Source organism: Hylobates moloch, unplaced genomic scaffold (genome assembly GCF_009828535.3).
Source record: "Hylobates moloch isolate HMO894 unplaced genomic scaffold, HMol_V3 SCAFFOLD_23, whole genome shotgun sequence".
NCBI lineage: Eukaryota > Metazoa > Chordata > Mammalia > Primates > Hylobatidae > Hylobates > Hylobates moloch.
In genome coordinates, this window is record NW_026652298.1 from 29608458 (window position 1) to 29630531 (window position 22074).

The following is a 22074-nucleotide window of genomic DNA, read 5'->3' on the forward strand; positions in this document are numbered from 1 at the left end:
GAGTTGAGTAGTCGTAACAGAGACCACATGGCCCACAAAGGCTGAAATATTTACTGTCCAGACCTTTCTGGAAAATGTTTGCTGACCCAGGTCAATTAAGTTCGAAGTGATCCTCAAAAGAAGTCCCATGAAAATGTCTTTAAGATCCCATGCTAGTTAACAGGATTTGGGGGTGAGAGGCTTTGAATCAGTGAAAGGCTGAAGCCGGAAGTGATGGGATGCTTTGATGCTTACCACGAGAAGGGAGACACATACACGACCGTGGCACTTTCTTTTTTCTTTTTTTGAGACAGAGTCTCAGTCTGTCACCAAACTGGAGTGCAGTGGCACAAGCTCAGCTCACTGCAGCCTCCGCCTCCCAGGTTCAAGCGATTCTCGTGCCTCAGCCTCCGGAGTAGGTGGGATTACAGGCACCCACCACCACATCCACATCCACATTTCTATGTTTTTTGTAGAGACAGGGTTTTGCCATGTTGGCCAGGCTGGTCTCAAACTTCTGGCCTCAAGTGATCCGCCCGCCTTGGCCTCCCAAAGTACTGGGATTACAGGCATAAGCCACCATGCCCAGCTGACCTTGGCCCTTTTTGTAAGTCATTCCATTTCAGCCAGTCTATAGCCCCATGCAGCCCTCTGGCCCCACCTTTCCCCGCCCTCACCTATCCTCTAGCCAAGCCAGAATCTGAACTGGAATTCTGGTACCACCCACCAGCTGACCTTCAGTCGTGTCCTCTGGGAAATGTGCAGGAGTTTCTTGATGTTGGATGTCAGGAGGATTAAAAATGCTGGAGAGGAAATTCGGATGCCCAGCAGGTACCAGTCTTCAGGAGCCTGTACGTTTGGTGCCTGCTGCTTCCTAGACACAGACTCTCTTCACTCACTCGGGATATTCCCCTCACCTGATGTGTCTACCTCCACTTGGCAGGTGTTTTAGTGCTGACTCTGGGGACAGACTCCTGGGTTCAGATCCTGCCTCGCCACTTACAGGCTGAGTTAGGCAAACTACTGAACATCTCTAAATCGTATAATAAAATCACAGATAATAACCATGCCTCCTTCATGGAGAAATTGTGGGAATTAAATGAGCTAAAAACAAGTGAAGTGCCTAGAACAAAGTCTAGACAGATAATGAACACTCCATAAATATGATTATCATCATTATTATTATTACCACCATAATATGATCCCCCCTCAGGCCTCAGGTCAGACATGAGCAGAGAACTAGGAGAAGTTAAGGATGTGTTAGGTCAGAGCCACCCCCTCCAGGAAGCCTTCTTACAGGGCTTATGGCACGGTGATCTTTGGCACTTTGCACCTCTGAGATAGGGGACAGAGCCTGTGCTTCTGAATTGGCCTTACCCAAGTATACATCACAGCTATGTGAATCTAGGCAAGTCACTTAATCTGTCTGTGCCTCATTCCCTCATCTGCAAAAGGGAATGATATCTTCCTCGTCAGGGTCCTCATTAGGCTTGAGTGAGATGATGTGGGTGCAAAGTGCAGCTCGTAGGTGTCCAGTGAATAAAACGCTGCTGAATGATGTCGATTTCTGCATTTTGTTATGAGTGGCTCTTTCTCCGACTGCCTGGCTATAGACCTCGAGTTCTTGATTGCTGGGAATGGTTGGTCCCACCACACTCCGTAATACCTGGCACCAAGAGGGAGCTCAACAAATGTTTATTGTCTCAAGCTAACTGAAGAAGCAGCCTCCCACCTTACCCGGATCCCCTTCCACCATGTCGCCTGGCAGTCCTGGGCCACAGGCATTGGGTCACTGGGGAAGATATATACCAGGGAAATTCTGATGAGAGTGAGCAAATATGCTGGAATCTAGAATTCCCCAATTGACAATGCAAAGTAAAGAACCTCTTCCTGAATGAGTCAGGTGGGGCTTAACCACGACTTCATATTCCCAATCTGCACTTCCCAAACCCACTTAAGAAACATCTGTGTCTTCCCCTTTGCCGCCTGGCCACCCCTGCCCAGAATCTCTTATCTCAAAGCCTGCTAAGGAAATTCTTTACCAGCAGGAGGGATTATTTATACCTACTCTCTGTACATTCACACCCAACCTTTTTTAACTTTCCATTTCTCTCCCTCTTTTTAATTTGTGTCACATTTTTCCCTACCACTGAGGCAGAATAAATTCAGTGTGAGTGATGGTTTGCAGTGCAGTTTTCACTGTTACAGCTGGCAACGTAAAGCTGGATCACATTTTCACAGATATTGTCTCATGCAGGATAAAAGTAAAGGCTGTCCAGTTGGAGTATGTTTACACTTTCCAGGTCTAAGCACCAACACCAAGGCATTAAAGAAGTCCAGTGTTTAGTATCAGAATTGTACTGGGTTGCATCTCAATTTCCTGATTGATCTGAAGCAGGTTTCCAATATTAGAATATTACATTATACAGAGACTGTATCCCAATCCTTTGATTGATTTGAAATGAACTTGAATCAAGGTAGCTTTAAAATAGCTTTTATAGCGTCTTCATGACTTGATACCGTGGAGAAGAAAAAAAATACGAAGCTAACGCCACAGAAGTCGTCCTCTGTTGATGCAGTGGCTGCCTTTGCTGGAAATTCTTCTGGCGGTAATTTAAAAAGATGCCTGTCATCTCCTTACAGCAGTTCATAATTCAAAAACAATCTGGACATAATACTCAATTAAGGAACCATAGAGGCATGTCAGCCACAGATGACTGATCCACAGGCTGAGTGGAAATTCTGCCCAACTCTTGAAAACACCGCTAAAATCAATCCCCCGTCAGGGAAACCAAGATTTATTAATACATTCCTTACCTCCATCGAGTTGTGAATCAATGCTTCCGTATCAAAAGCTAATAGAAAGCTGAGATGGGTAAAACTTCTTGCAGGTCCTCGTGGCCCATCGGCATGAAAGGGACAGGATTATTACTCGGAGAGAGGCTGCGTGTTGCAGAGCTGGACTGCCATGCTGTGTGCCCCCCTCCAGCAGCAAGAAGCTGGCCCTGCCCTGGAGAAAGCATCCTAGGGGGAGGCGATGATGAGCTTGGTACCGACACCCATGCTCCCTGCTAGACCTCTGCCACCCATGAGATGGGCTGTCATTTTTATTCATGGTACAAAAGAGGAAATGCCAACTCATGGAGGTCAGTAATGGGTCCAAGGTCCCAAAGCAGAATGGGCTCTGATGTCTGAGTTCCCCAAGTTCCGATCCTCGATGCCCTGTTGTCTAGCTGTGTGGCTTTGTGTTTGTTTCTTAACTTCTCTGGGCCTCGGTTTTCTCATCTGTAAAATGGAGACGAGGTGCGTCCCTAGGACAGAGGTGCATTGGGAGGATTCAGTAAAACAGGATGAAGGATACAGAGCGCCCTGCTGCTGTGCCACCCCCTTCCAGGCCCCTCCTCCTTTCCACCCCGAGTGGTTGCCCTTACTGGAGGTGGAACTAGGAGAAATATTCCAGGTTCAGAACTTCCGGGCCTCCCTGGAGCTGAGAAATAGACTCAGAAACCCCCACGTCTGGAAACTCACCAGGCTTCTTCTGGATCTGGCTCCAACCCAAGAAGTGTCTCCCCCATTTTCCAGCTCAACATCTCATTCCTCGTTTCAGACTCCTTGAGCCAGCCGGTAACATGCCAGAGCCTTGAACTCAGCATCAGAACCCAGGAGGACAGAGTTAGTCACATCTTCCTACTTCTGAGGCAGACTTTCGCCCCCTGCCTGGCCGTCTCTGTAAACTCATCACATAGTCATTGCTTGATTTTTTTTCATGCAGGACCCCAGAAGCCCAAGTTCCTCATTGGAATTGGGGGAGAAATCTATTTTACCAGAAGGAGAAGGTTTTGAACACAACTGCTTTTTGCTCACTAGTAGTTTCTCTCATCTTTATTCATTATTATTATTATTATTATTATTTTGAGACAGGGTCTTGCTGTTGCCCAAGCTGGAGTGCAGTGATGCAACCATAGCCCACTGCAACCTCCAACTTCTGAGCTCAAGCAATCCTCCCTTCTCAGCCTCCCGAGTAGCTGGAACTACAGGCATGCATCTCCATGCCTGGCTGATTTGATAAATTTTTTGTAGAGACAGGGTCTTACTATGTTGCCCAGGCTGGTCTCAAACTCCTGGCCCCAAGCGATCCTCTTACCTCGGCCTCCCGAAGTGCTGGGATTACAAGTGGGAGCCACCACACCCGGCCTCATCTTTATTGCTAGTCCTCTTGCAGCATCTTTGCTACCCTAAGAATCCTCGTTTGGTCACATTTTCTGTGACTTAGGACGTTAACAATAATTGGTGAGCCCTGAGGGGCAGATGGAGAGGACATGCATATTACAGAGAGGCACAGCTGTCCACAGTCTGGGGAGACCCGCTCTGAGAGGTTCTCTGGGCGCTTGAACAATCACCATTAAATGCTCCCCTCTCTGTTAATGCCAATCAATATGGTGTGAAATTTAAACATAAATGAGTTTTTGCAGCTAATTATGGCTAATGCAAGCTTCTTTCAAAATTGCCAGACATTCTTTCCAGAATAGTACAGTTTGCAACTATGAGTTAGGCATGAAGAGCCAAATCTCATAAACATAACTTAGCATGCAAAGAAATAATAATGCTAAGTGCTTTTTGTCCAGCCGTTCAGAGTGTTCCCCCAGGCAGTGCTGATCTCATGCGGTCCCATTTGAGCTACAGACTGGCTTTGAAACCCCAGGAAAGCCACAGAGGAGGCAGTCATTTCCACCACCCCTCCAGTCTGTACGATGGGAGCCTTTCAGTTGTTTATTTATGACGAGGACCCATCGGGCACCCAACCTAGCAGTTCCAGCTGCAACCTGAGAACCACACAGTTTGTGCCCTGGAGTGGCAGTGGCTGCGTCTGCCACGCCAACCTGCCCTGTTCATGTTGCTCTAATGTTTCTTTTTCTTTTCTTTTTTCTTTTCTTTTGAGACGAGTCTTGCTGTCACCCAGGCTGGAGTGCAGTGGCACAATCTCGGCTCACTGCAACCTCTGCTTCCCGAGTGCAAGCGATTCTTCTGCCTCAGCCTCCCAAGTAGCTAGGATTACAGGCGCCTGCCACCACGCCTGGCTAGTTTTTGTATTTTTAGTAGAAATGGGGTTTTGCCATCTTGGCCACGCTGTTCTCAAACTCCTGACCTCAACTGATCCGCCCGAATGTTCCCAATTGAAGGGTTTGTAGACTATTTTACCACATGATTTCTTCATGGGCAGCAGAATTTTTCGTTGCAGGGTCAATGTGAGTAAGGGGTATTTTTTTTGTTTTTTGTTTTTCCCTCATTCTTTCTCTCTTGACTGACTTCTCTCTCTCTAGGGGTTTTCATTACCTCCACCCCCACCCCCATTCAGGACCAGGCCTTATAATAGTGGTTTAGGGCCCCATGGTAATATCAGGGAAGTCATTTCAGTTCCTAGACTTGAGCTGGTGTCTCTCCTTCCTTCGTAGACTCTCAGGTTGCAGTAAGCCTTAGCCCAGTGGTGTACTGGAGACAGCTCCTACTAACTCATTAGGACCAATCATTACATTTTAAGGAATGTTGTGAGCTTGTTGTTAAGTGGCCATTATTAATAATTATATAAACTCAGCATTAAATAGATTATATTAAAAAGCAAAGGTAATAAATACTCAAAACTGATCACTTTGTAATTCTTTTGCTAAATATTGCTGTGATCCATGCTCTTGAGGCTGTTGGCAGCTCTTGTATCTCTGTGGTAGAAACAGATCTGATATATATGTAATGGGCACTACTGGGCATCTCTTCTACATTTGGTTCAATGACATCACCTTGGCAACTTGAAATCAGCCACGGCCACAATGGAAGTATTTACACCATGGAAATTGACAAATGTGACAAATCAAGTCTTTAAAAAAAATAATAACATGTGAAACATTTACCAGCCTACCACTTCCCCAGCCCCAGGCAGCAGCAGCCTTTTTCAGCCTCCTTCCATAAAGAGAGGCACCCACAACAGCCCTTCTTCCAGCAGGAAGCCAGGCTTTATTTTCCCCGTTTTCCCCTGAAAATGCTTTCAGTCTCTATGATCTTCTAAGAGGTGAAGTCCTGGTGACATTTTACTCCCACTCATGACTTTTCCTCTCTGTTTTGTGTCTGGCCTGTAGAGCTATTTGTTTTGTTTTTGAGCCTACCTGTGTCCTTGGGTTTTCTGTTTTACATTTCATCCATTACGGCTGTTTGGAGCAGAGCGGGTTCATCATATGTCAGACATCCTCCGCTATCTTAATTAGAATGCCATAAACATTTTATTTATTTATTTATTTGTTTGTTTATTTATTTTGAGATGGAGTCTTGCTGTTGTCACTCAGGCTGGAGTGCGGTGGCACGATCTAGGCTCACTGCAACCTCTACCTCTTGGGTTCAAGCGATTCTCCTGCCTCAGCCTCCCGAGTAGCTGGGATTACAGACGCCCGCCACCAGGCCCTCCTAATTTTTTTGTATTTATTTATTTGTTTGTTTATGTGTTTATTTTTGAGACAGAGTCTTGCTCTGTTGCCTAGGCTAGAGTGCAGTGGCATGATCTTGGCCCACTGCAACCTCCACCTCCCGAGTTCAAGTGATTGTCCTGCCTCCGCTTCCCAGGTAGCTGGGACTGCAGGCACCTGCCACCACGCCCAACTAATTTTTGTATTTTTTAGTATGAGGTTTCACCATATTGGCCAGGCTGGTCTCAAACTCCTGACCTTGTGATCCACCCACCTTGGCCTCCCAAAATGCTGTGATTACAGGCGTGAGCCACCATGCCTGGCCATTTTTTTTTTTTATATTTTTAGTAGAGACAGAGTTTCACCATGTTGGCCAGGCTGGTCTTGAACTCCTGATCTCACGTGATCCACCCATCTTGGCCTCCCAAAGTGCTGGGATTACAGGCATGAGCCACCATCCCTGGCCATAAATGTTATTTTTAAAAGACATAACTTTTGTCATCTGGATATTTCTATGGGACTCAGGATGTTTTCTTGAGTCTCCTTTGTCTTTTCTCAAAGTCATTCACTTCATCTTCCTTCTCTCATTTTCTTCCCTAGTACTTCTTTGTACAAGTTATGACAAACATGTTAATAATATATTATATATATATAAAGTATCCCTTCAAAGATTCTGGATGTCACACACACTTTCTATTTGTTGATTATATACAGAATAATATTATACATTTAATATGATAATTCTACATGATGGTATAATAATATATTTAATATTACTGTTCACAGAATAAAATGCTGGAGACCCCAGTTACCTAATGGAAGTCCTCGGCCCCCTAATGTCTTTTTCCCTTCCCTGCAGGTGTCAAAGTCGTGTTCTCAGGCCACTACCACAGGAATGCCGGGGGTACCTACCAGAACCTCGACATGGTGGTGTCATCTGCCATTGGATGCCAGCTTGGCAGAGATCCCCACGGGCTCCGTGTCGTGGTGGTCACCGCTGAGAAAATTGTTCACCGATACTATAGTCTAGATGAGCTGAGTGAGAAAGGAATAGAAGACGATCTCATGGATTTGATCAAGAAAAAATGACGCTCCTTCCTGTTCCTGTTCACTTTTCACTTGCACTATTTTTTTATTTTGCCAGAAACAGCAGCTGCACACAACCCCTTGCTGAAATATAAAAATAGCCCAGGCAGGTTTGTGAATTTATGTCCTTTTGCATAAATCAGAGAGCTGGGGCCCTATCCTGAATTATATTCAAAATAGAACTGCATTTCCTTTAAAATGGAGCAAGCGATCCTGGAAATCAGTTTTTAAAATATTAGACTATCTCTGCATGGATGTTTGAATAAATTCTCCTAATGCTGTGTTTCTCAACTCCACTTTTGAATTGGATTGTATTCTGGTTAGCATATGATCAAAGTCTGCCTATCGACCTCAATTCCAATCTGATAGCCAAGTATGATCGTTGATAATTCCTTAAACAAACTACACCTGATTCTATTAAATTGTGGTCGTGATTCCCAAAACGCTAGGCAAAACGAAGTTCGTCTCCTTTCCTTTCCAGCAGAAAGAGCAGCTGTCTCCCTAGTTGCGAGAGCCATGCAGACTTATTTTGACAAGGAGCCAAGTAGCCCCCATTTACTGTTAAATTCTGAGACTTCTGATGATAGGAACAGAATGCAGTTGATACAGCTTGGAGCTCAAATTTGCCTTCCTGGGTGCCTGGAAAAGTCACCTTTGCACATAATTTGGCCATTTATGAAAATCTCCTCCAAGAGACTGAAACCACAGCTCTAAAACACCAGTTCTGCAGTCGCTGGACAGCACATTTTGAGTTTGTTCACATCCACATTCTGGCTGTGTAGCCACTCCACAGATGGGTGGTCTCTCGGGATCAGAATGCCCCTCCACTCATGAGACTCTTCATTTTGTCCACTTTGACAGAAAAAGTGGGAATGTATGCTGAGCTCTCAAAAGAAACAAAAAGGCCAAAATGGTGTCTTCAGCCACATCCTCTGAATTGGCCCTGACTTGGATTAAACGCACTAATGCAAAATCCCTTGACAAAAGCACATAGGTTATTTCAAATCAGCATTGTTTTTTATGTAACCTGTTTTACCTCATCTTCTCAGCAGCTTCTGACCACTGCTCAATTTTCTCCTTTACAGCCATTGTTCTGGTGGACATAGCCTAGGTACTCCAAATCCTGGCAGGAAAAATGTACAGCATTATGAAACAGCACTCAGTAATCCTAAAATGACTTCCAAAGCTGGTTACACATGACCTGCAAAGTCTATTAAATTAAAAGACTTTCTCATTACAGAGTTGAGTCAATGTAGCAAAACCATGGGAAATTAAATGGAAAGATAATTAAATATGTAAATTCATAAGGAACAAAAGATGAGAAGTTAATTATACAATAGGTTGGTAACACCAGAGTTCATTGTTATGTGCCACAAGATAATTAAATTTTTTAAAAAACTAGAACGCTCTTCTTTTAGTGTTTTGCTGAAATCTTGCTTTGTATTTGTTTCTTTACAACAGGTGTAGGTATAGGAGGTCAAGAAAAGGAGTTCGGTAAAGGGCATAGCTAATAACAACCACACATTGGGCCGGGCACAGTGGCTCACGCCTGTAATGCCAGCACTTTGGGAGGCTGAGACGGGCGGATCACCTGAGATCAGGAGTTTGAGACCAGCCTGGCCAACATGGTGAAACTCCATCTCTACTAAAAACACAAAAATTAGCCAGGCATGCTGGTGCACACCTGTAATCCCAGCTACTCGGGAGGCTGAGGCAGGAGATCGCTGGAACTCAGGAGGCAGAGGTTGCAGTGAGCCAAGATCATGCCACTGCACTCCAGCCTGGGCAACAGAGCAAGAGTCTGTGTCAAAAAAACAAAAAAACAAAAAAAACCACACACACACACATTGAGACTTGAGATGTGGTGACACTTGGATCATAAACAGAGGGCTTCGATTCCAGGATGGGGGTTCCTCCAGGGGGAAATGAAAAGGAGCTCTCACTCTGTTCTTACACATGCAAAATGCTCTAAATTGTGGCACATGGGTTTGCAGAAGGATAATGGAGATAATTGAAAGTAATGAAAATGAAACCAAATCTCCTTCCCCCAAAACTTAAAAGAACTGATTCAAAAGTACCCCAAGAATATGCAAAGAAAAGGGAATCACATCAACAGATGATTGGATAAAGAACATCTGGTATGTATATACAATGGAATACTATTCAGCCATTAAAAAGAATGAAACCGTGTCTTTTGCAGCAACCTGGTTGGAACTGGAGGCCGTTATCTTAAGTGAAATAACTTAGAAGTAGAAAGTCGAATACTTCATGTTCTCACTCGTAAATGGAAGCTAAATAAAGTGTACCCATGAACATAGAGTGTGGAACAGACATTGGAGACTTAGAAGGGTGGGAGGACGGTAAGGGATGAGAAATTACCTGATGGGTACAGTGTACACATTTCTGGTGTTGGTTGCAGGAAAAGCCCGGACTTCACCACTTTGCAATATATCCATGTAACACAACTGCACTTGTACGCCTTATATTTATGCAAATTTAATTTTTTAAAAAGGAAGAGAGAATCATATTAAATTCTCACCACTTTTCAAGTAAGCAAACAGCAGTATTTCCCAGAGGCAAGAGGTTCAGAAAGAAGTCAGGAAATGTTTTTGTAGATAAGCATCTATCATTCTGATGGGCCGTAACTATTGTGTTCACTTGTAATTCCTTTGCCTTTAAAAAAAGAGAATGATATCAAAAGTAAGTGCCTTATACTGTGAAAAACGATAAAAGGACTTCCTAATTCTAAGTGCTATGGTTTTGAATGTTTATTATGTGTTTTAAGTGCTTTGGCTCAGAAAGGTGGGGGTCACGTGGCCAAGGTCACCCAACTCATCTTGGTGGAGAAGGAATGGATGTAGATGACCCAAGGCTTGAGTCCATGCTCCATAGCACTGTCCTGTCTTGGAAAACGTTTCTCAGGGGTGAAAGGTTGCACCAGCTCAGCCAGTGGCAACATACTGAGTACAGTATTCAGCACCTTGGACAGCGTTAGCTGGAGGCCCAGGGATTTCCTCCCAGCTCTGCAAAGCCTAGACCAGACCCTGATTGCACCAGGTTCAGGGGGCAGAAGCTTGTCCAAAGAGCAGATGGTTCCAGGGGGAGGATTTTTACTGGGGGAGATTTAGAAACCGAGCTGAACCATAATGAGTCACGGGACGCAGCCCTGTCTGCAGCAGTAACTGTCCGCAGCTCTAGCTGCTCCATGTCTGGAGTTACCACCACAGGGTGTAGGAAACCACCAGCTGTCTCAAGGCAAGGAATGTCACCTAATGCTCCCCTTTCCAATTAATCACTTTAATTGGAGGAAAAAACAAAAACACAAGGGCGTGTTACGGGGGAAGGTTTTTTAAAGTGATCTCAAGTTGGATTGCAAAGGCTCAAGTGACTTTGGGAATGGGGCTGGGGAGATGATCATTTACTTTTTACGATAAATAATTTTATCTCATATCTTTAGTCAAGTTTCTCCTAAGATTGCGGAGAATGGGGAAAAAATCTAGTAAGCTTTATGGGACTAGCAACAGAACATTTTATCCTATTTTGTGATTTTCAATATTAAGAGATTATTGATCACTTGCAGAGTTACAAGGCAAGCACTAGTTTAAACCTGAATTAGACTAGGGCCATTGGCCTTATATACCTGTAAAAGACAGTGCGGTGTATAGAACTGTAGAAATGATATACACATAGTAGTTTAATATTATAGTCTGTATTCCAATGCAGAATCTTTTGAGAAAAGGTTGCCAAAACATCATTTGCATTTATTTGAACTCTTTTTGAGATAGGATCTTGCTCTATCACCCAGCCTGGAGTGCAGTGGTGTGATCACAGCTCACTGCAGCCTTGAACTCTTGGGCTCAACCAATCCTCCCACCTCAGCCTCCCAAATTAGCTGGGACTATAGGCTCGTGTTGCCACATCTAATTTTTTATTTTTATATTTGTGGAGATGAAGGTCTTGCTTTGTTACCCAGGCTGGTCTTGAACTCCTGGCCCCAAGCAATCCTTCCACCTTGGCCTCCCAAAATGTTGGGATTACAGGCATTGGCCACTGCACCCAGCCTGCCTTGAACTCTTAATACTTATTCCCAAGTGGTACCTAAAATGGTTTTGTGCAGTCACAAAATTAGGTAGCAATATTATATTGAGCTGGGGAAAAAAGAAGTTTTAGGAGTAAATTACCTAGGCAAGTTCTATTAAAAGCTTTCTGTAATAGACATCAGGGATTTTTTTATTCAGGTAACCTCAACAGTTTTGATTGCATATGTAACAGATAGTACTTGACAGGCAATACTGATTTTTATAACTTCATAAAATACTCTCAAGCCATGGGGGAGCTCTTATGTATTTTTTAATGAGTATACACACACACACACACACACACACACACACACACATACATATAGTAAAAGTGGAGGATTCTTTTCTTAGAATAATGATTTCTAGCATTTATCTAGAAAAGATTTTGCTGACTAAATTTTCTTTTTCCTCCAGAGGATTTTTAAACATCAGTGCATGCACATAAATACAGATTGGATTTTTCCTTTAGGCTTTATCTATGTAAATGAAGTCGATTAAATGTGAATAATCATGTTACCCTTCATTATTCTGACAATTATGCTTGAGAAGTAGATTTCTTCACTAAAGGGGCTTTGCAGCCATCGGTGGCTTCATTAACATGCTGAAAATGCTACAAAGATAGATACACTTAAAAATGGGCCAGGCACGGTGGCTCACACCTGTAATCCCAGCACTTTGGGAGGCCGAGGCAGATGGATCACTTGAGGTCAGGAGTTCAAGACCAGACTGGCCAACGAGGTGAAGCCCCATCTCTACTAAAAATTTAAAAAATTAGCCAGGCGTGGTGGCACATGCCTGTAGTCCCAGCTTCTCAGGAGGCTGAGGCAGGAGAATCACTTGAACCCAGGAGGCAGAGGTTATAGTGAGCCCAGATCGTGCCATTGCACTCCAGCCTGGGCAACAAAGAGATTCTGGAAAAAAAAAAGAGAGAGAGAGAGAACGAGGGAAGGGAGGAAGGGAGGGAAAGAGAAGAAAGAGAAAAGAAAGGAAAAAGAAAAAGAAGGAAAGAGAAAAAGGAAAGAAAAAGAAAAGAAAAAGAAAGGAAAGAAAGAAAAAGAGAAAGGAAAGAAAAAGAAAGAAAGAGAAAGAAAGAGAAAGAGAAAGAAAGAAGGAAAGAGGAAGGGAGAAATGTTAAAGGGATGGAGTCGGCCCACCTGGGTTCCATTGCTGGCTCTGCCACTCAATGAGTGCGGCCTTGGGTAGGTCGTGTACTGTTTCTGGGACTCAGTTTCTTTCTATAAAATGGGGACAATATAGTACCTTTCCCTTAAGGTTGACATGAGCCTACTTGACACCTTAGCACTGATACATGAGCAAATCTTGGCAGAATATAACCAAAGGCTTCTGCACTGTCCATTGTGTCTGTGCAGAGTATTTGCATAATAGATAATCATGACATTGATCATCTTCAAACATCACATCTTTGTTTCTCCACCCTCATCCCCCAGCACAGAGCCCAGCCGTGCATCCACGAGGGGCCCATGGTCCCCCTCCTCATGTGCTGAGCCTCCCAGACTGGGTTCTTAAAGCTAGATTTGGGCTGGGTGCAGTGACTCATGCCTGTAATTTCAGCACTTTGGGAGGCAGAGGTGGGTGGATATCACCTGAGGTCAGGAGTTCAAGACCAACTGGCCAACATGGTGAACCCCATCTCTACTAAAAATACAAAAATTAGTCAAGCGTGATGGCATATGCCTGTAGTCCCAGATACTCGGGAGGCTGAGGCAGGGGAATCAGTGATCCCAGGAGGTGGAGGTTGCAGTGAGCCGAGATTGCACCGCTGCACTTCAGCCCAGGCAACAGAGTGAGTGAAGCTTAGTCTCAAAAAAAAAAAAAAAAAAAAACTACATTTGATAGCAGAGCAGCAGTCAATTTTTTTTTATAATGCAGCTTCAAAAGAACAAAACAAACTTTCCCTCTTGTCTGTGAAGGAGCAGGCAGCTGAGACATCAGCTACGTGGCCTGAGACTATTGTGATTACTTCCCATGTATGAACTCACTGAGTGCTAAAAACAACCCCACCAAGGTAAGTATTTTCATTATTCCCATTTTTCAGATGAGAAAACTGAGACCTCAGACATTGAGGAACTTGCTCAAGGTCACATAGCTTGTGAGTGTCACAGCTGGGATTCAAACCCAAGCATTGTGGTCCCAGCACCAATTACCTCTCCACTGTACCAAGCCTCTAGCCTTCTGTGGCGGGGGGAGTTGGAATGACATATGTACTCCCTTACCCAAAAAGGATAAAGCATGTTCACAAATAGGATCCCAGGCTTTCTTCTTTTAGTTGAAGAAGCAGGTCTACTTCTCTTGGAATCAGATACTGGAACGTAAATTATTTTCGGCCAGGCGCAGTGGCTCATGCCTGCAATCCCAGCACTTTGGGGAGGTCAAGGTGGGCAGATCACTTGAGGTCTGGAGTTCGAGACCAGCCTGGCTAACACAATGAAACCTCATCGCCACTAAAAATACAAAAATTAGCCAGGCATGGTGGCGTGCGCCCGTAATCCCAGCTACTCGGGAGGCTGAGGCAGGAGAATTGCCATTGCGCTCCAGCCTAGGCAACAGAGTGAGACTGTCTCCCCCGCCCCCACAAAAAAAAGTAAGCAAATTATTTTAATCCTCAAGTTGTGTCTCCACTGACAAATGGAACCAAGTTTATTTATTTCATTATTCAATTTAGTTAAGTATTTTTTTCTCACCAAGTAATTCTAGGAATAAAGTCACACATTACCCGAAAGATCTCCAGCAGAGAGATTTCTGGGCCAACGTTACTCACCTACGGGGAGTCTGCAGCTCCTAGCTTGGATGAAAGGAAAGTTTCATTAGCTTTATTTACTTCTTCTGACATAATTGGCCAGCAGAGTATAAATGCTGATGTCATGTCTAATTAGCGGTGACCTCTGCCCTTCTGGTCACAGCACCCTGTCTGGCTTGTTTGTATGGATGGAGCAGTTTCACGGGGAGCGTCTTTATGAACTAGCTCTCCCATGGAGCTGCTCTAATTATCATTTAAGAAAACAAGCGTTTTGATGTTGTATAGACAGTTCAGCAACATCTCCCCAACAGGGCTGATAATTTTAACACCCTTTCAGTACATGATGGGCTTTTTCCACAGGTGATCACATCAGATCCTGGGGAACTAGAAACTGGGAACTCATCTCTGCTACTCTTTGTCCTGAACACCTTGCCGATCTTGGCTCCAGTCGAATCCGTCAGGGGCTCTAAAGCTAATTGTTTATATTGGCATGGATTTTGCCAGGCATCCAAAATTCAGATTAAACAACCAATGCAATCATCGTGCCCCTGGGTACCGTTTATTGTTATGAAATCAAACCTAGCATAAAGGAAACTGTTCAATACCTAAAAGATGTGGCGTGGATACAAATATTCACTGATACTAATAAATTTTACAATATGCTTGTTTAAAAACAGAAAGGAGTAGGGGAATAATTTGAGCTCCCTGGTGGCAGTGGCAGGATTCCACTGAGTTTTGAGAGGCAAAGATTTTTCACAAAGTTAATTACAGACTGAGAATGTCAATTTGACAACACTTTCTTCTTGGTTCACGTCATTCAGTTCCAGAAAATCAGTAAGATAAAAGCCATGCGCCATTGTGGGAGAGAGGAGGTGACCTCCAGGTTTTCTTTCTCTTTCTCACACAGACACTTCTCAACCCCAATGACCTCTGCTTTTCCATCCAAACACAGGACCAATCACCAGACTCCAGTTTGCTTCCAGGACTTTATATGGCACCCTGAGGACAGCTCAGTCCGCCATGTCCCCCACCCATATCATCCTTCCTCTCCATGCAGACTGTAGCTCAATCCCTCAATCCAGTCTTCTGTTTTGTTTCTTTTTTTCTCTCTTTCTCTCTCTTTTTAAGACAGAGCCTCATTCTGTCGCCCAGGCTGGAGTGCAGTGCAGTGGTGCGGTCTCAGCTCACTGCAACCTCTGCCTCCCAGGCTCAAGTGATTGTCATGCCTCAGCCTCCCAAGTAGCTGGAACTATAGGTGTGTGCCACCACACCCAGCTACTTTTTCTTTCTTTTTTTTTTTTTTTTTTTGTATTTTTAGTAGAGATGGGGTTTCACCATGTTAGTCAGGCTGGTCTCGAACTCCTGGCCTCAAGTGATTCACCTGCCTCTGCCTCCCAGAGTGCTGGGATTACAGGTGTGCACCACCATGCCGGGACCAGTCTTGTGTTCTTGTGCACACACACAGAATGCTTCCTTTCCCCGTTTCTGCCTCTCCTCTCAATTTTCCACTGAAGCCCCCAGAACTCTTGTTTCTGTGAAATGAATCCCCCTGCATTCTCAACCTCTCCTGAGTCCTGAGCCCCTGTTACTCCTTGTTTGACTTTGTCTGCAACTCCCTCTGAGTAGAAGCTGTTCCCTCCTCCATGTGCCACTTTCGACGATGCCCATAAACCAGCTAGGGGTCTCCTAGTTCCCCAGTGTGCCCTCCACTGCCCTTCACTCATTTCGTTTTTTCTTTTTAGAGACAGGGTCTTGCTCGGAGGCCCAGGCTGGAGTGCTGTGCTCTGATCATAGCTCACCACGGCCTTCACTTCTGGGCTCAAGTGATCCTCCTGCCTCAGTCTCCTAAGTATTTGTGATTACAGGTGTGCACCACCACACCTGGCTAATTTTTAAAAAAAATGTAGAGATGGGGTAGGGAGCTATGTTGCCCAGGCTGGTCTTGAACTCTTGGGCTTAAGCTATCCTCCTGCCTCAGCCTCCCAAAGTGCTGGGATTTCAGGTGTGACCCACTGTGCCCAGCCTTTACACTCATTTCTGTATTCATTCAGCAAATTATCGGGTACCTACTCTGTGCCAGGGATATATCTGATGGCTCATTCTCATGGAAATCACCCACTGATTTCCTGGTGACTCATCCCTCTTTTGTAGAAGGTTCTGGGACTTGATTAACAGTCTTTCTGACTACCGAAATGTAATCTCTATCCAGAGTGACTTAGTGTCCATGGGAACCACCCACCTGTGACGGACACCTGTGCAGCATCCATTATGCGTTGTTTTTTTTTTCTTTTTTTTTTTTTTGAGATGGAGTCTTGCTCTGTCACCCAGACTGGAGTGCAGTGGTGCAACCTCGGCTCACTGCAACCCCTGCCTCCCAGGTTGAAGTGATTCTCCTGCCTCAGCCTCCCGAGTAGCTGGGACTACTACCACGCCCAGCTAGTTTTGTATTTTTAGTAGAGAGGGGGTTTCACCATGTTGGTCAGGCTGGTTTGGAACTCCTGACATCAAGTGATCTGTCTGCCTCCCAAAGTGCTGGGATTACAGGTATGAGCCATCATGCCTGGCCCATTATGCCTTCTCACTGTACTTTGGGGGTCCTCCTCTCCCCGACATTAGTTTCTGTTGTTTAGATGGCACTGGCCTTATCCTGGGCTTTGCCATGGTGGAAGCAGAAGTACATGTGATGTATCAGGTGCCACAGTTCTGGCCACATGCCAGGCATGCCACAGAGGGCCACAGAACCCAAGTCAAATCAAGGAGACACAATCCCAGGCTTCTTGTTGGATGTATTAGGAGAAGATCTCTTTCCACTGGAGTTCGCTGGAAGGGGTGGTGCATGTTTGGAACTGGTGGGGGATCCCACCTGGAAGAGAACTTACCAAGGAATGTAGCCATCTGGAAAAAACTAGAGCAGAGAAACAGAAGAGAGAATAAGAAGAAAGAAGCCAGGGACCAAAATGAACCCCTGGGTCTAGCCATACCTGAAGCTAGTCAGTGCCTGGCTGCCAATAACTTTCCTTCTTTGCTTCAGTCAGTTTTCTGTTGTTTGCAAACCAAAAGAGGCCCGATTGCTACAACATTCCACAATGTTGATCTCAAGTCCCATTTCTTGTCCATTCTACCTCTGCAACTGACTCCCATAAGCCAGAGCTAGAGGCTGGGGAGGGAGTTTTAGGCTTGACAAGGGAGTATGTATTTTTTTTTTTTTTTTTTTTTTTTTTTGAGACAGAGTCTCACTCTGTTGCCCAGACTGGAGTGCAATGGTGCAATCTCAACTGACCACAGCTTCCGCCTTCTGGGTTCAAGTGATTCTCATGTCTCAGCCTCCCAAGTAGCTGGGATTACAGGCATGTGCCACCACACCCAGCTAATTTTTGTATATTTAGTAGAGACAGGGGTTCATCTTATTGGTCAGGGTGATCTCGAACCCCTTATCTCAGGTGCCCCTTTGCTCTTGGCTGGCTTCAATTCCTTACTGGCCAGAGGTCTTTGTTTCTTACCCCCATCTCGTCATAGGCTGCCTTGAATGTCCCCAGGACCCCATGACATGGGGGTTGGCTTCCCCCAAAGTTAGTGATCCAAGGGAGAGAGAATCCTCAAGATGGAAGTCGTCATGTTTTAAAACCTAATCTTGAGAATGACATACCATCACCTCTGCCATATGCAATTGGTCACAGAAACGAAGCCTGGGAATGGATCCAGTGGGAAGGGATCACACCTTACAGGGTGTAACAGCAGGAGGGGAAGAACATTGGGTGCCATCTTGGAGGCTGGTCCCACAGTGTGGGAGACAGACAGTAATCAAACATCACACTAACACACGTGTCATTGCAAACTGAGCTATGTGCTCTTAAAATACAGCCCATGGTCCTGTGAGAGCATATAACAAGGGGTCCAACTTAGACATAGGTGGAAACCAGAGATGAAATTTTGACATCGCCTCTAAGGGATGAGTTGATGAGAGCTGAGGAAAGGAAAAAGGGCATCCTAGGCCATTGGTTCACAACCTTGGTTGCTCATTGGAGTCATCCGGGGAAATTTAAAAAATACTGTTGGCCGGGTGTGGTGGCTCATGCCTGTAATCCCAGCATTTTGGGAGGCTGAGGTGGGTGAATCACCTGAGGTCTGGAGTTCAAGACCAGCCTGGCCAAGATGGTGAAACCCCATCTCTACTAAAAATACAAAAACTAGCTGGGTATGGTGGCACATGCCTGTAATCCCAGCTACTCGGGGACTGAGGCAGGAGAATCACTTGAACCTGGGAGGCGGAGGTTGCCATGAGCCGAGATGGCACCATTGCACTCCAGCCTGCGCAACGAGAGCGAAACTCCATTTCAAAAAATAAATAAATAAATACTCTTGCCCAGACTGCCCCTCCAAAGACTCTGGTCTAAATGTTCTGGGGTAAAGCCTGGGCATTAGGATTGTTTTAAGCTGCCAAGGTGATTCTATTATGCAACCATGTTAGAGAACAACTGTTCTAGGATAGGGGACCTCCTGTAGAAATATCTGTTACCAGAGGGAGACTAACATGCTTGAGGAACTGAGGGCCAGGAGGGCTGGAGGGTAGAGAGTGCAGGAGTGGGACTTAGAGTGGGGACAAGAGGTGGGCAGGTGGTGGACCTGATGATGCACCTCAGAGGACATGTTAGAGAAGCTGGGCTTGGAGGGTATAAGGAGGGTGGGGGAGTGACATGATCCGATGGGCATTTCCAAAAGATGCCTCTGGCTCAGGCTCGTGAACAGATTGGAGGGGAGCCCAAGGATGGGGGTACCATTCTGGAGTGATAGAACCTTGGTCCCAATGGTGACAGGTGATGAGGACTTGGACTAAGGCAGTGACAGCAGGTGACAGCAATATAGTGGGCAGAGTCAACAGTTCTATGTTGGCTGGGTGCAGTGGCTCATGCCTGTAATCCCAGCACTTTGGGAGGCTTAGGCGGGTGGGTCACAAGGTCAGGAGTTCGAACCAGCCTGGCCAACATGGTGAAACCCCGTCTCTACTAAAAATACAAAAAATAGCCGGGAGTGGTAGCATGCACCTGTAGTCCCCAGCTACTGGGGAGGCTAAGGCAGAAGAATTAGTTGAACCCGGGAGGTGGAGGTTGCAGTGAGCCAATATCATGCCACTGCACTCCAGCCTGGGGGACAGAGCGAGACTCTGTCTCAAAAAAAAAAATTCGATGTTACCGATTCTTATGATCCAATCAAAACCCTTGATTTGACAGATGGGAAACTGAGGTCAGAGAGATGACAGGGCTCATTCAAGATAATTCCATAATAGGATAAAGCAGAAGGAAAGAGAAACCAACTTGGCCCTAACAACCTGTGGTTTAAATGATAAACAAGACCAGAGGAGAAGACAAAAGGAAATGAGGATGAGAGCAGCAGGCATACATCTAACGCACACACATACACACATGCTCACATGCTCACAGATGAGAAGACCAAAAGGTCACTGGCAAGTTGAAAAATAGATGGTGTAATTATAAAGCCGTCTGAAATGCCAGCCAGGGTCAGCCCTGTGACCCGTCCTTCCGTGCCTGGCAGGGACACCGGGGGAGGGCTGGGGAAAGCTGCCAACCTGCTTGACATTCAGCTTCTATGGCGGTGGGTGGAGGGAGCGTTCCACACCACGCCTTGCCTCTGTTCTCCATGGCAGAATCTGTGACTTTCTCTCCAAGACAGCCGAAGCCTGTTGACAGCCTGTCCCAACTCTGTGGTCACATGGAGAAAGGTTATTTCCAGCACTCCAGTTTTAGCCACACATTAAACAGATGGGGTCCTTCCTTATCTGTTGGTAATGATCCCCTGCCTCTAAAGAGGTGACTTTTTAGCGTCTTTCTTGAGAAAAGGAATGGTGACTCACATCTCACCAGCCTGAAATAATTAGTTTCAGGCAAATGCATGTAGATATGGGTAAATACTTTAAAGTGAAGCCTTCTAGTCAATAGTCTCTACGTTTATCAGGAAACTAGCAGATGGTGTGAGGTTTTCTGAGAAACACAGAAACCAGAAACAAATAGTTCTATGACATCCTGGGTTAGACAGATCATTAATTGGGTACTAAATTCTACTGAAGGTTTAGGGAAGAATATATCATTCCGAAATGGTAGAGCTAGAAGGACCCTCTAAAGAAACACAGTCTAGAGATGGCCAATAAATGACACTCTCACCATCTTGTTCCCCCTCATACCCACACCAGACATTAATAATCTGTCACAGAACTACTGACCTCCGAGTCCTAAAGACAGTATTCCAGGCATGCATTATCAGTCACGGTTATCACCCAAGATCTGCATTATCTTTATATAATAAAATAAAATTTTAAAATCCAGTGCCTCAGTTACACTAGCCACCTTTCAAGTACTCAATAGCCAGATGTGGCTATTGCATAGCAGAGAATAGAACATTTCAATCATTGCAGAAAGTCCAACTGGACAGCCCTAGAACCATATTTCCCAAGTGGCAGTCATGTTTAATATGTCATCTACTTGTTTTATATATATATATATATATATATATATATATATATATATATATATATTATTATTATTATTTTGAGACAGATCTTGCTCTTGTCACAACTGGATCATAGCATCACTCACTACAACTCACCTTCGGGTTCAACGAACTGGGACTACAGGCAGGCGCCACCACGCCCAGCTGATTTTTGTATTTTTAGTAGAGACAGGGTTTCACCATGTTGGGCAGGCTGGTCTCAGATTCCTGACCTCAAGTGATCTACCTGCCTCGGCCTCCCAAAGTGCTGGGATTACAGGTGTGAGCCACCGCGCCCAGCCACACATTGACTCTTTTTTACAAAAAAAAAAAAAAAATCTGATAAGGAAATGTTTAAAATTATCAAAGCAAATGGAAAGCTAGTTTAATTTTTTTTTTTTTTGAGACCGAGTCTCACTCTATCACCCAGGCTGGAGTGCAGTGACAGGATCTTGGCTCACTACAACATTTGCCTCCTGGGTTCAAGTAATTCTCATGCCTCAGCTTTCTAACAAGCTGGGATTACAGGTGTGTGCCACCACACCTGGCTAATTTTTGTATTTTTAGTAGAGATGGGGTTTCATAATGTTGCCCAGGCTGGTCTCGAACTCCTGACCTCAAGTGATCCACCCACCTCGGCCTCCCAAAGTGCTGGGATTACAGGCATGAGACACTACATCCGGCTAAGCCTTTTTTATTGATTTTAAAGTACCATGAGTTGCACACTCTCATGATTAGCATGGATTGGAACAACCATGAGAGGAAGAGGAGTTTGCTCAAGGTTGATAAACAAGAATGGTGAGAGGAAGGGGGATGGCATGTACAAATACACACACACACACAGACACACACACACACACACACGCTCACAGAGGCATTGTAAGCAATGGCTATTGGGTGGGTTCAGGTCTAGGCTTCTCCAAATTAGATAACCTCTGAGCCTCAGTTGCTTCATCTGTAAAATGGGGAAGGATGAAACAATCTTGAAGGATCCCTGGAAGTTAGATTTCTCAACCTCAGCAATGTCAACACTTTGGGCTGGATTATTCCTTGCTGTGGGGGCTGCCCCATGAGCTGTAGGGTGTTAGCAGGATCCTTGTCCTCTATTCACTGGATGCCAGTAGCACTACCCCTCCCCTGGTTGTGACAACCAAAAATGCTTCCAAACATTGCCCAGTGTCCACTGGGGGGCAAATTCACCCCTGGTTGAGAACCACTGCTG

General features: G+C 45.0%; 2 protein-coding genes across 3 annotated transcripts in view; both read left to right on the forward strand.

Moving 5' to 3' along the window:
* Positions 1 to 8918, forward strand: part of CPPED1 (calcineurin like phosphoesterase domain containing 1) — a 125847-nt gene extending 116929 nt beyond the window's left edge. For both annotated transcript variants that reach the window (XM_032144790.2, XM_032144795.2), the window contains one exon: positions 7288 to 8918. In XM_032144790.2, the coding sequence (XP_032000681.1) occupies positions 7288 to 7517 (230 nt within the window). In that variant the 3' untranslated portion in view covers positions 7518 to 8918. The remainder of the gene's footprint in view (positions 1 to 7287) is intronic.
* A 7737-nt stretch (positions 8919 to 16655) lies between these two features.
* LOC131382358 (putative uncharacterized protein encoded by LINC00269) lies at positions 16656 to 21553 on the forward strand. The gene is made up of 4 exons (XM_058433935.1): positions 16656 to 16721; positions 16982 to 17031; positions 17637 to 17698; positions 21381 to 21553. The coding sequence occupies exons 1-4, from the start codon at positions 16656 to 16658 to the stop codon at positions 21551 to 21553; spliced, it is 351 nt and encodes a 116-aa protein (XP_058289918.1).
* The last annotated feature ends 521 nt before the right edge of the window (positions 21554 to 22074 follow it).